Below are 14,589 nucleotides of genomic sequence, written 5' to 3' on the forward strand. Positions count from 1 at the left end.
TTGATTTGGCTTTTTTTTTTACACAACTGTGGCTGTGAAAAGGTTCTCCAGTCGCTCTGTTGTTTGGGATCATATAGGTAATAACACACATACATACAGTGTCTAAACTGAAGGTGTGCAGCATCTCTGTCTGGGTCCATGTCAGCTTGCCAGTATTTAACTTTTATTTAAAAGAATGTTTTTTTTACATATTTGTTAAAAAAAAATTGTTTTTTGCATCATATGTCTTATAATTTTAGACAGATAGTTAAGTGCCTCTGCCTTGATTATCTGTAGTGCTCCCAGTGCTAATTGCAGGAATGCACAGAAACAACCAATCAAAGCCACGAGGAGGGCCTTAGCACTGTCAATCACTTTGGTGTACATGCTACTCTCACCCTCTATGCACACAACAGCGGCAATATTTTGCTGTCCAAATACAGTCTAAAAATTGAGCAAGAACAAGCAAAAATTGGCAGGCTGATGATGTTGGTCGACCTGTAGTAATATTTACTCATGCCGTTAGAATGCTGACCTTTTGACACAGGCCTCCATCATGTCACTGGCCATCAGTTTGAGTCTTTGCTCTAGATGTTTGGCAAACTCTGGTTCTGGCCAGTGCAGGTCCATCACAAACATCTGCAGAGCATCCAGTTTCCAGAACAAATCTTCAGAGGTGGTCGATCCATTACTGCAAGGAGGAGAGTGTCAGCAGCAGAAAGCAGTTCAAAGACCTGTGGAGTTCATCAATCTTTGTTTTGATGAACAACTAATTGTTTAACAATAAAAGAAAAACCTGAAAAGCATGAAAATAGTAGCAGCCTTTGCTGCTATAATCCAATAACATTTGTCTAATATTTTTTAGCTTTCCCTGCCATTGTCTTTTGGAGGTGGAATCCAAAATATCTTTACATTGGCCACTTGATTGTGTCAAACAACTTTAACAAAGTAACATCCTATAATTACTAACATGCAGAAAATGTGATCATAGCTATTCATTTACATTGTAGGACATATAATTATTTCCCATTGAACATTTAAGACAGAAGTTCATTGACAAGTTCAGTTCCATCCATCCATCCATTTTGTTCCGCTTATCCGGGGTCGGGTCGCGGGGGCAGCAGCTTCAGAAGGGAGGCCCAGACTTCCCTCTCCCCAGCCACTTCTTCCAGCTCCTCTGGGGGAACCCCCAGGCGTTCCCAGGCCAGCCGAGAGACATAGTCCCTCCAGCGTGTCCTGGGTCTTCCTCGAAGCCTCCTCCCAGTGGGACCTGAACACCTCACCAGGGAGGCGTCCAGGAGGCATCCTGACCAGATGCCCGAGCCTCAACTGGCTCCTCTTGACGTGGAGGAGCAGCGGCTCTACTCTGAGTCCCTCCCGGATGACCGAGCTTCTCACCCTATCTCTAAGGGAGAGCCCAGCCACCCTGCGGAGGAAACCCATTTCGGCCGCTTGTACCCGTGATCTCGTTCTTTCAGTCATGACCCAAAGCTCATGACCATAGATGAGGGTGGGAACGTAGATCGACCGGTAAATCGAGAGCTTCGGTGTTTGACTCAGCTCCCTCTCCATCACGACGGACCGGTTCAACGCCCGCTTCACGGCAGACGCTGAACCAATCCACCTGTCGATTTCCTGCTCCCTTCTTTCCAAATTTGTGAACAAGATATCCAGATACTTAAACTCCTCCACTTGAGGCAGGACGACCCCCCTGACCCGGAGAAGGCACTCTAACCTTTTCCGGCTCAAGACCATGGCCTCGGATTTGGAGGCACTGAACCTCATCCCGGCCGCTTCACACTCGGCTGCGAACCGCTCCAGTGAGAGCTGCAGATCACAACTTGATGAAGCCAACAGGACCACATCATCTGCAAAAAGCAGAGATGCGATCCTAAGGCCACCAAAACGGATCCCCTCAACACCTCGGCTGCGCCTAGAAATTCTGTCCATAAAAGTAATGAACAGAATCGGTGACAAAGGGCAGCCTTGGCGGAGTCCAACTCTCACCGGAAATGAGCCCGACTTACTGCCGGCAATGCGGACCAGACTCTGACACCGGTCATACAGGGACCTGACAGCCCGTATCAAAGGGCCCGGTACCCCATACTCCCGGAGAACCCCCCACACGGCCCCCCGAGGGACACAGTCGAACGCCTTCTTCAAGTCCACAAAACACATGTAGTGTTCTGATCCTAATATCATGCATCTCAACAATTCTGCTCAACAAGACAGATCTCCTGGTTCTGAGTGGTCATGTTTGCCATTTGTGTTGTCAAGTCAGTTATGTTTCCCATTTTGAATGTTGGCAACCTTCTAATTTTTGACTCCTGTGTCTTAAAATAAAAGATTCTAAATTGCAGAAGAAATTCTGCTTTCCATAATTTTGTCATCTGCTGAGCAATTACTGTATGCAATAACATAACTCTTTACCAACAAACAAGTATTAGTGGTTATGGTGAGATCCTTAAAAAAAGTTCTGTGTCAGTGTCTGTCCATCTTTTGTCCCTCTCTCTGGTTCCTCTGTGTGGGGCCTCCTGAGACTCGTCCCATTCACCTCTTTCACAAAATGGTTCCATCATTAATCACAAATCAAAGCAACCATGTCACGTGAATGTGAGCCTAAGAAAACCAAACTGACATCACAAAACCAGGGGAGGTCTGGAGGTGCTGGACGCCAGCAGGATCAGTACAGAGAGTTACACAGACAGTGTTTGGTATCTCCCATTGTAAAGGATGAAACACCTCTCATCACTCCTAGTTACATAAGTGGTTTTTCCACTGTTCAGGCCAAGAGTCAGTCTTGGCCAAGCTACAAACAGAAGATGACTTGATATGTGCCGCCCCGGCAGCCTGCTAGAGGGGCTCCATGAGGTCTGTTGCTGGACAGAGTGATGGCCAGTATGTTGACGAGGTAACACTATACATCCTGGAGTTACTGAACTTCATGATGCCACAGTGGAGAGCAGCCAACCCTCTACCAAGAACTGAACGCTGAATATGGGTCTTGATACCCAAAATTTGTCATATCATTACGTTCTGTCATCCAATTCTAGTTATTGTTAATAGTCTAATTTCTTAGTATTACATAGAGAAATGCTCCTCACACTCTTATGTTCATTTAAAGGAGAACCAAAATGACTAAAGTACATGGGAAGGAACAGCATGTGCTGATCCCTAGAATTTGTTGCATGATTGTCAGATGTTGTGGTATTTCGTTTTCTGGCAATATGCAGAATTTGTATATGCGACTCTATGATACATCCTCATTGTTCCTGAATACACTTATTTTAGTTGACTATTGTTTGATAAACTTGAAATGAAAGCATAGCTTCATAAATACATTATTCCTGTTCTCAGTTGTTGTAAAAGTCCATGAAATTAGTTCAATATTTGATCTTTTTTTTCTTGAACATGACCCTTAAACCCCTGCCAATTATGTACTGGGGTTCAAAGCTGCGTGTTTTCACTTGGTAAACAGCACCATGTGGACAGAGACAGATGGACATCTTGCTGCTTTCTCTCCCCTGCAAACAGGTTAGACAGCAACAAGACAACCCTCAGCACCATCAACATCCAAGTGTACAGCGCCCACAACTAGAACCACCGCCACAGGGGAGGGAGGAGTAACACGTCCTTCTAACTCCCTCATTTTTCTCACTTTGCCTTTAAAAGACTGTTACCTTAGAAATGCCGCACAGAAATAAATACTTTGGGTTGAGTCTGTGTTGCAATTAAAAGCTTGGTGGCTATCCCCCTCATGTCTAATTACTGGTGCTCTTCAGTGAACGTGCTCCGCCCTGCTCCCCAGGGAATGGGACGATCCCACTCACCCGTCTGTGCTTGTTAATGAAGTGCCAGCTTTTTCTCCCCGGTTTTTTTTTTCCTAAAGTAGTGGCCGGCCAAGTGAAGTGAGGTAGAGGAGCAGTGTGTACTGTGCTGTGGGAATGGTTGGCAGAGTCAGACAGAAGTCTTTTTAAGAAAAACACCCTCAAATGGTCTCCTGAGAACCTCCAAACTCTCCATCGCCCTGTAAAATGGCCATCCAAGCTAGATCTGCTGCAAAGCTACTAACCAGACAAATGAGAGTTCTTTGGAAAAGCAGGAAGAACAGGTGTACCGTATGTCACCAATTCAGTGCTCCACTTTCCTTTCACTGTTTCTCTGTTTAGTTAGTCATTCTACCTAGCTAATACCACTGATGCAACATAGTGATGAAAATGTTTGATGACTGAACTAGTTGGACAGCTATAACTTTTCAAAAGAAACTTTTGTGTTCTTAATGTGTTTATTTGAAGTTAGTGACTTTTGTCTTTTACTTATCTAACGAGCTGCTCCTTTATTCAGCTGCAAATAAAGGGTAAAAGGCCAACATAATTAAACATTCAGAACACATTAGTTCTTGATCAGTCAAACCATCGTTCACCACTGATGGAACATTGTTCACATTGTTCTGATGGAACAATGAAAACAAAACAAATAAAATATTAGGCAATTTATCAAAAACACAGGACAGCCATTTGAGAACTTCAAATAGTGGCGCATCACTGTTAAAATCCATTTGTTATAGATTTCTTTAGCTATTTAACTATTAGCCCTTTGTGTTCTTTTAGTCAGCGGTAGTTTTATAGCCTTGGAACTCTCACTGAGGTCAATGTTTCCCAGTTTTCCTTTCTAATTGTTGAATCAGTGCAGTGAGGCCTGCAGAGCTTAGATGCTGCTGCAAAGGTTTTAACTCCAATAGGTTTTGGTTCATGACTGAATCAACCAATAGACATAAAATTTTGATTGTGGTGATGTAAAACCTTTTGTACCTCAGCTTAGAGGAGAATGGAATATTGTGGCTTTGCTTTCATGCACTGGTTTATTCAACCATAAAGATGCAGGTGCATTTATTTTCAGGATGTCTCATGGTAAGAAAAGCAGATTCTTTACACGTTTTACTCTTCTAAATCCTGCAACTACATTTGGGAAAAAGTGAAACACTTTAGGCTGAAAACGCACTGTATAGTATTTTCAGTCGTATTCAGTATTCCAGTGAGTAACTTGTTAGTGTGAGAGGTTCAGGTAACTTTGGCTCGTAAAGCTGCTTCAACAGTGCTTCAATTTGGTTTGATTTTCTTGCAACCATACGATTGTTGATCAGGAGCTGCTTGTGAGATGTTAATCAGAAACACCAGGGTGTAGTATATCTTTGAATACTACACCATGGTCGACATAATAAGGCCCATCCCGATCGCAAAATCTGTTGTACAGCTCTAAAACAGTCTGAAAATGGGCCAGAAACCACCCAACATATTCAGATGTGCTCAACCTCTCATTTTGTCACTGCATTTTACAGGAATTTGGATTTTTAATCACTCTACATATAATTTTCATATCACCTCCAGGCAGAATTAAAAATCAATAAAGTAAATAAAAACATTTCTAGATTGAAAACCTGCTGACAAAACATTTTCATCTTAGTCCACCACATATAAGGTCTGGCTTTAGATTTTAAATGTTGGGCCTTGTAGTAAAATCCTCTGTCAATTTTGCTCTCAAAACGCAATTCAAAATACTTTTACTCCTGTTATGGAATGCTGCTGGATGACCGCCTTGTGGGGCTTGCACAACAAATTCATCAACAGCACCACTGCGCTCAAAAATGTATTCATTTGTATTGTGTGATCTGCAAAACCACAGCTTTCTATTGGCTGAGTGCTGTGGCTCAATAAATACTGATCAGTCAATCTGACCTGCTCTCTCACAGGGTCTCATCTTCATTTCCTTCCACTGTTTTATTCTATTCTCCATTGTCTCACTTTACAAAGTTTAATTGTACTGTAATGCGACAAAATACAGATTTTTGTAAATAAAATGTAGCTGGTTCTGCCTATAGATAAGCAGAGATCAGCACCATCACAGTTATGTTCAGTTCAGCATTCTCTGCAGCAGCAGTTATTCGTGTGCAACCTCCCCACCACTGGGAAAACATGAGATGGAGCAGCACTATTCTGGGTTTACATTCAGCAATTAAATGTGTTATTTAATACATTACAAAGGCCTTAAATTCTCTGGAATCAATTCACCTAAATTAACATTTTTAAGTCTCAACCCTAAATAAACATTAAGAGGAAAGTCAATGAGAAAATTATCTTATTGACTTTTGAATGGATTAGTTTGACATCTTTAGAGAGATAGGAATCTCAGCCCTTCATCCTAAGACTGAAGTTTAGATTTAAGAAAATATTTGAAAACTTTTTTTACTATCAAAGAGAGAAAAAAAATCAACTTACAAAATGTCTGGAAGATTTACTCCTTGCAAGCTGCAACAAAAACAAGTTGCTGTGTTATTAGGTTGAGAATCTAATTGTGGGATGGACACTTCACAGCACAAGCACTACTGACTGAGATCACATTCCACCGACTGTCATGTGCAGCTGGATCTGAAAATTCTGCTCAGCTGTCAAGTAGATGAGCGAATGCTCAAATCACCAAATATTATCACAAACATCAAAACTAGCAAATAGTAGCATGCAGACTCAAGAGGGCCAGATACCTTTCATATTCTTTTTAGTGACAATAACATTCAGACAGACACAAAAAGTCAACATGACTGAAAACACTGAGGGCAGTCTGAGTCAGTCCAGACTACAGGTCTTCATCTGGACGTGATACTTTAAGACCATGGGTCCAGAGGAGCCATGAAGTCCTGTCTACATGGTTCTGACCGACACTAATATGGCAATGTGATAAAAGCCCAATTCTCCCAGTCAAAAAGGAAGAGGATTGCCAACTAGTCCTGTCCTTTAAAACAGAACCCACTAAACCCAGGTCTCATCTGGGTCCCTGCACAGTTCATAGGGAAATATTCCAGAGTTATCCAAACTAAGCTGTTAATTCTAAGACTTTTGCATTAACACGATGACACAGAGAACACAGAAAGGACAGAGAGGAAGGCAGGTGGAAAGGCCTGGTAAATACTGAGATCAAATGCTAGAGTTTTCCAGACTGAGTGGAAACCTGGGAGACAATGGTGTGATGCAGCCACATAAACTGTTAATGTCGAGAAATATGGAAAAAGCCAACTCATTAACAGATCTTTCAAAGTTTTTCAGGGACTTGAAAACTACAAACAAACACACCATTAGGATTTAGTCATTCAGAAAATGGCTAATAGGTTTACTGGACCTACTGTGTTTTTTAAAGGGTTCTATTTAATCTCCTTTGTGCAGTTAAAAATCTTCCAAAGTTTGAGTTTGTATCAGCTTTAATGTTCTGTTCAAAGCTCCATCATGAAGCATGTGGGAACAGGGAACGTGTGAAGTTTGCATACACTTATCATGGCCTTGAATGTTCCAATAACACAAAGCAAGTTTAAATTTGTTTCCTCTGATCCATGCAGTGTCAAAAGTATACAAACAGGCCAAATATAATATTATTTGATTTAAATGTCCTTTAGTCAGTTGTTCCTCGAACCGCAGGCCTTTTATAGCCATCAACAAGCTTCTAGCATCATTTTGCATCATCTTCTTGGCAGAATGAGTATGATTCAGTTCAGTTGTTCAGCATTTCATCATAATTCGTACATTTTCTATAGCATTGTGAAAACATTTTTGGAAAGGCAACACTTCCGCCATTTTTCTGATGACTTTCAAATATAATGTAAAAATAGTTGTAATTATCTTCACTGGAACATTGTCTTCAGGATAACAGGAAGAAAGCGTGAGCGACCATCTGCCACAACTGAAGACAGAACACAGAAACACTCTGGAGTTCTGCCTTAGTTCAGGAGTTGTTTCTATGTTATAGAAAAGTAAAATGTTAATAGTGGTAATAGTTCTTTTAGTGGATTCCTCCGGGAGAGAAACTCAGCTGGACAGATAAGCTCTGAGCCAGTTTTCAAGGCAGTAGGAAGAAGAAAAAATATATAGTTAGTTGCAGTAAAATAACTGTCTAGAAGTGAAAGACTTTCTTATACACGTTTCATTCGGTTACTGTTTGATGTTCCCTGTTATCAGTAAAGTCCTATTTTCCATTGGATTTCAAATTAATTCATGTTTTTACTACATGTTGCTTGGATCAGTGCACCACTCTTGTATGCTGATCTTGATAAATCATTTATTTAGCTGCTGCACACCTTCTGACAGGAGCTAAAGACCATGACCACACATGCTCAGGCTTCCTGTTCATTTCAGAATCTAGTTTAAGATTTTATTCCCCGTTTTTAAGTCTCAATAGTATGACGGCAGGACACATCATGTTATGGTCACTCTTGCATCACAAAAGGTCCAGTAAACAAAAATGCCAGAGTAGTCCCTCAGGAGGAGGTTTTAATAAAAAGCACTCGCGGAGACTTTTCCTGTTTCAAAGGAGTTTCTTTTACTTATAAAAATAACAAAAAATAATCTCCGAGGTGATTTCAAATAAAACGTTAATTTGCGGTACAAAAACCTTTTCACCCAACAATCAGATCAGCCCCAGCAGCTGCTTCTGCCTGTTAATCACTGCAGGAGGCTGACTGACTGACGAGGAGGAGGGTCTCAGCAAAACAAACAAATAAATAAATACATAAATAAATACACAACAATAGATCTACTTTATGGCTTTAAATCTGTGGAAACTAATAATTTAGCAAAAAATAAATTAATCTAATTTATTAGATTAATTTATCATATTAATCTAATAAACAACACATCATATTTCACCACCAGAGCTTGAAGGTCCACAGATGAACTGCTGTTCGACACTCAAACCCTGCGGCTCACAGGTACTAAGTGGTGACAAATAACCTGTGGTTAAAACTGCCTTAATACATCTGAGATGCAGAGTGTTAATCATATTAAATCTTTTTAAAAACGCATTTCTCTGATCAGAATTTTAGTTCTTGTCAAACTAAATATTTAATCTTTTATTAAAGATTAAATATTTAGTTTTATACTAATTCTGATACATGCATTAACTATCACTACCTATTTAACATTGTTCTTTTTTATTGCTTTAGTTTACCCTTTATGTAATGGTTAAACTTTTTATGCTGCTAAATAGTTAGCTATTGCTGTTTTTAATGTACTATTGAAATAAAATAATAGCAATAATTAAAAGTGGTGGTAAAAAAGTGCTTAACAGAGTTTCACATTAGTTTTGGTTTCTGATGACAGAATCAAAGCCAGTGCAGCTGCTTTGGGAGTTTGTTTATAATAAAATCCTGTTTTTTTTCCCTCAAAAACTGGATTTTTTTCTCAAAATATCTCTACCGTTATTTATAACAGCAGAGATATGTAAATACATGTGGTAAAACTGAAACTACGGTTAAATTATAAATACTACATGTTAACATGTTTCTGGTTGGCTGCTGTTCTCTATGATTCTGATAAAAGTCCCCGATAATAACCATGGCTTCCTGGTTCTGGAATGGTTCTGGTTCCTGTTGCTAGAGCAGGATTCGGTTTCAGTGGAGACACAAAGAACTGGTGTTTAGTTAGTTCTGGTCTCAGCTTGGTGGAAAAGACCCTTCATCAGCTCATTCTTATTTAGGACAGATGCTGAGGAAATGAAAGCTAGGCTGTTTTAGTTCTATCTGCCCAAAAAGCTTTGACTAATCTGAACATAGCAGGAGAATGAACTAAAATAAACAGGCACCAGATTATGAATACATTAATGTTCCTGAAGAGTGAACACTAACTCCAACAATAAGAGTAATTTCTAAGATGCTCTGAAGACCTATAGCGTAGACTGTCAGAGGCATGAACTGCTCCACCGTACATACGTGTTCTCATAGATTGGTCCAAACCAAGCAGGTACCGAGAAGCTGGGCATCTGAGGCAAAGTGAGGGGAAGGCTGGAGATTCTAGGAAGAGGAACACTAGCTAGATTGTTGGTTAACAATCTGCCAAACAGATCAGACCCATGACAAAAGAGGATTTTAGCAGAACAAAAGGAGAAAGCAAAACAGGTGAAACAGGAATGAGAGCAGTCATCAGAGTCACTGGCCTGTTCCATTTTATTCTATTTGTTTCTTGTCCCATGTCTTTGCAGCAGAAGGTTTGTGCTGCTTCGGTTGGTTCAGTGTAGAATATTGTCGGTCCAGTTCCCTTTTAATTTTTGTTTTGGTCACTTCGAAGCCGCAACCATCAAAAGCAGCAATTTAGCCTAAAGCCATTTGTTCTGCCCGCTGTTTCAGATCTTCAAAACATACACTTCTCATTACACCCTTCAACTGACAGAGCTAAAAGGAACATAGAAAATATCTACCTATAGATGACCTAGCTCATAATGTTTCTAAAAGCAAGTTTTATTAATTGGTCATATTCTGCTCATATTCACTATTCTGTTATAACAAGGACAGAGTAAATATATCCCTTTTAGATACTGCACAGCCAGAGCAGCACCATGAATGTCACTACTGCTATAAAGCTAAGACAGCTCACAAGTAGCCGTACCTGACTGAATGCCAGGTCTCCTGCTCAAAGCCACGATGGATGGACTGGGCAATGGAGGTCTCCATCAGGTCAATGTATCGCACCACCAGAGGGATGAACAGGTCCTGCAGGTGTTTGTGGAACGGTCCACTGCAAAGATGAGCTGTGGAGGTGAGACCAACAAAAGACAAAGACAGCAGATCTCTTAGTTGTGTATGGTTTTTCATTCAATATTTCTCTAGAAAATGACGTTTCCAAATAGGATCTAGAAATATAAATACTAACTCAGAGAACTGACTTCAACCAGGAACTCAATTTTCACAAAAGCTCTTTGATTTTTTTTCCTTTCTTTAGCCTGGTCACGTAAAAAAACTGGTTAACATTCTGACCTTTTTTTGTGTAATTAGGAAGTAAAAGGAAAATGTTGCTTTTACTTCCTAAATTGTTCATGGAACCCTGAAAAGTATGGCATGCATTAGTATTTAGCAACTTACCAGTGCAACCAATTGTTTCAGAATCAACCTAAACACTAAAAGGCATGTGCCTGAATGCAACATAGCCTCAGGCCCAGTTTACACGACAATGATCCAACGAAAATAGAATTTTTGTTCCATTTCTGTTCACACATTTACATGAAGACGTTCTAATTACAATCTATGTTTACACAGTAATGGTACAGATTGAAAAGGTGTAATGCCCTCGCCACGCCACTAGTTAGTGCTAGGTTCTTTGAAACTAAGTGTGCATTTGTAAAAAAAAAAAAAAGTTCTACTTGAAAGAACATCAATTCGCGTTTTCCCACCAGATACTGTTCATCCAGATATTGGAGGGAAATACACACTATGTGTGTCTGATTGAGAAGGACCTCACTACAGCAAACAGAAAGGGGCGGGAAGGAACCTGGGATGTCTCCCAGGAAGTGACGAATGTCGAAGAGAGATCAGGTCGCTCTGATCCTTTCAGAGTGACAAAAATCCTCAGCTGGATGAACTGTCGGTTCTTCAGGATGTGGGAAGATTCCTTAGAGCTTATCCTGCTCTCTCTCATCCTTACTGATAACTTTGCCTGTGAACTATTTTTAAAGTCACAATTTTTATAGCTATATTTACATTATCGACATCATAACTGGATTACTTCAAACCTAACGACTGGGAGATTTTCTCACTTTTATTTTTACCTTACCTTTCTTCACCTCCAAGTTGAACCAGGGCAAAATGCCCCCGTCCGACCCCAAGGACATTAGCAGTATTCTACAACAACTTCAGTTTTTACAAACAAAGATTCAACGGCTGGAGGTGAACTTTGAGATCAACGCTATCTCAAAGCGTTGATCTCAACGCTTTGAGGAAGAGGGTCAGCGTAGAGGTTGTACACCCCGCACCAAGCAGCTCACCCTGGATCGCTCAGGGAGCCAAGCCAAAACAAAAGTCTCACACTGCAGATCCCATGAGACGACTAATGGGGAGAACCCCTCACCTGGACGATTCAGCGTGGCCGGCTCTGAGCAGAAACCCACCTTCAACCTCAACACCTGCTCCGCCAAAGAATAGCAAACAAGCAGCTGGAACCAAAACGGCACCACCGACACCGCTACCAAGGACAAAGCGACCAGCCCGAGCCTCAAAACATCCTGACTCCATGGGAATCCCACTGAAAAACAGATTTTCTGCACTCCAGCCTGAGCCTCTGAGTGAAAACCCACCTTCAAACATCAGCAATGAGGCTAAACCAACGCATCCACCGCACAAAGCTCCGAAGGACAAAGTGACCACCATGAAAACGAAAGGTATGCCAAGAGTGCTTATTGTTGGAGATGAGGCAGTAAATGGAATCGGTCATGTTTGCAATCCCAAGAAAACGAGAGTGGTTTCTTTTCTTGGTGACACTGTATCTGATTTGACTCGCAAAGTGCTCTCTCTAACCACTGATCAGCCAAACATTGAGACTTTAGTTGTGCATGTTGGAGCCAACAATCTGACAAAGCAAAAATCCGAAATTCTGAAAAAGGACTTTAATATTCTTCTGGACACTATGGGAAAATTAAAAACAAAGTTATTTCTCAGTGGTCCAATTCCATCGCCTCAATGGGAAGACGAAAAACATTCCAGGCTGGACATGATAAACAAATGGCTGATTCAAACCTGCTCTGCCAGCTCAGTGACCTTCATCGATAACCTCTGGATCTACTGGCAGAGCTTTCACCTCTTTGGAAGAGGAGGACGTAATCTTAAACACGGAATAAGGCTGCTCACTGCAAACATTTTTCATTTCATCAACAAGAACAACAATGTGACCATCGCTTCAGAAGAACAGGCTCAAGGATGTCTGACTAGGATGGAGCCCTCCGCATATCAGAAGCAAAGTGTCCCAAAACAAACTGATAAAACATTGACTGGAGACAGAATGACTGGATCCCCTCCTCTTTCCCCCCTCCCTCCTTCTTCCACCGTCCCACTTGACCACAAATAATGGTCTCGAGACCAAGACCGATCTTGAGTACTACAACACTGACAGGCAGTGAAGACACTAAAAACTAAAAAAGTTTCACACACAAGAAACATATCTTTCATTTTATTTTTAGAGCATTCTAGCCTTCCTGAGTGCAGCTGGGAGTTTTTTAACCTCCCGTGGTCTTAGCATAATGCTCAGGAAGAGCGCTGCAGTTGCCAGGGTCAGGCAGCAGGGAAGTTGGGGGTCTGTCCTGTCAGACCGTCAGTTCCTGAAACCACACAAAAAACCTCTCATAAAAGCGCACAGTGTTTGTTGTTTTCTCTAACAGCTGCTTGGCTATCTGCTTGGGGGGCTTCACTGTGTGTGTGTGTGTGTGTGTGTGTGTGTGTGTGTGTGTGTGTGTGTGTGTGCGTGCGTGCGTGCGTGCGTGTGTGTGTGCGTGCGTGCGTGTGCGGAGGGGGTGGAGAGACTATGATCCATGATGGAGGTGGGGGTAGTCTATGCTTTGCAAGTCAATTCAAATGGATTTCTTAACATTTAATGTTAAAAACCTTGAAGCAGTAGCATGTTCAGTATTTAAACCTGTGCTACCTGAGACTGCTGGATGTGAGAGTGACTAACCCTAACCCAACAACACGTCAGGTTGGCTACAGCCAACAAGGAGTCACAACTAGAGAACATCAACGATACTCATAGGATGGTTCTTTGTAACAGACAAAATACTTTTGAGCATGAAATAATCTTCAGTGGATGTGGTACTGCAGTGTAGCAGGAGGCTAATCATACCCATCATGTCGACGCCGTCTTTAGGTAACACATGCTTGTGGTAGTTCAGAATCACTGGTAAAACTGTGGGCTCCAACAGAATCCTTTGCTAAACGAAGAGCAGGCTGACGTGTTGCGTGACAGAGAGCTAGAACAGAACCAAGGCTTCAGCTGAAGATAATTTCAACATGAAAACATCTACAATAAAAGATTCAATTTTGTAAATAGGCTTGATTTTTGGACCGTTTATGACAATGCAGCCATTTATGACATCATGCACAGTTCCCTCCCCCCACCTAATATCTCCTCTGTGGGTTTAAGAGAGACAAATAACTCTTGACAGACTGTGCCAGCCCACAGAGACCAGGGGAAAGAGTATTGGGTGAGAAGCAAGCAAGCGAGTCTCCCAGGACTTCATTAGTTTTAATTCCTTTCGCTCTGCTCCATCATAATTAACACTAGCCTTTTTGCCCTCCAGAGACTAAAACTTGCCTCCACCATAACTGTTCGCTTTCACATGTTGACAATCAAGTGAGCATTTAAATAATCAGCAGAACAACTGAAGGATAGCACTTTGAATTATAGTTACAGTAAGTCACCAAAGATCAGTTGACTGGAGGTCACTGCTGATATTTACAAAAAAATCTGTATTAAGAATAACAAAAAATATGGATTTATTCATATCTGTTATTTGAACTGAATTCAAATGCATGTTTTTATCTTATTATGTTCATAATTATAAGATAGAGGACATCATTTAAACAAAAGCAGTCAAATGTATGCTTCAGCTTTCCCCATGTTTAGTCTCCTTCGATTGCCTCATTACGTTCCAAATCAAAAAGGTTTGTGTTGTGACACTTGGAATAATTACAGCCTGAACAGAAGATGGCAATTAGACAGAATTTAAGATATGGGCTACCAAAAGTGATTTGTTGCTTCTTTACAGAATATTACTAGATTTGTTTTTTGTCTTTTTGTTCCCAACATTGCCCCT

The 14,589-nt window shown here is 41.0% G+C and overlaps 1 protein-coding gene across 7 annotated transcripts in view; it reads right to left on the bottom strand.

Moving 5' to 3' along the window:
• cadps2 (Ca++-dependent secretion activator 2) overlaps positions 1 to 14,589 on the bottom strand; it is a 280,025-nt gene that overhangs the window by 43,825 nt on the left and 221,611 nt on the right. For 3 of the 7 annotated variants that reach the window (XM_081607676.1, XM_081607675.1, XM_081607674.1), the window contains exons 19-22: positions 10,401 to 10,542; positions 9,728 to 9,847; positions 6,255 to 6,284; positions 515 to 670 (exon numbers count right to left, since the gene is read on the bottom strand). In XM_081607676.1, the coding sequence (XP_081463802.1) occupies positions 515 to 670; positions 6,255 to 6,284; positions 9,728 to 9,847; positions 10,401 to 10,542 (448 nt within the window). The remainder of the gene's footprint in view (positions 1 to 514; positions 671 to 6,254; positions 6,285 to 9,727; positions 9,848 to 10,400; positions 10,543 to 14,589) is intronic. The other 4 variants (XM_081607679.1, XM_008410955.3, XM_081607677.1 and 1 more) reach the window with 3 other exon arrangements.

Source organism: Poecilia reticulata, chromosome 6 (genome assembly GCF_904066995.2).
Source record: "Poecilia reticulata chromosome 6, P_reticulata-male-v2, whole genome shotgun sequence".
Lineage (NCBI taxonomy): Eukaryota > Metazoa > Chordata > Actinopteri > Cyprinodontiformes > Poeciliidae > Poecilia > Poecilia reticulata.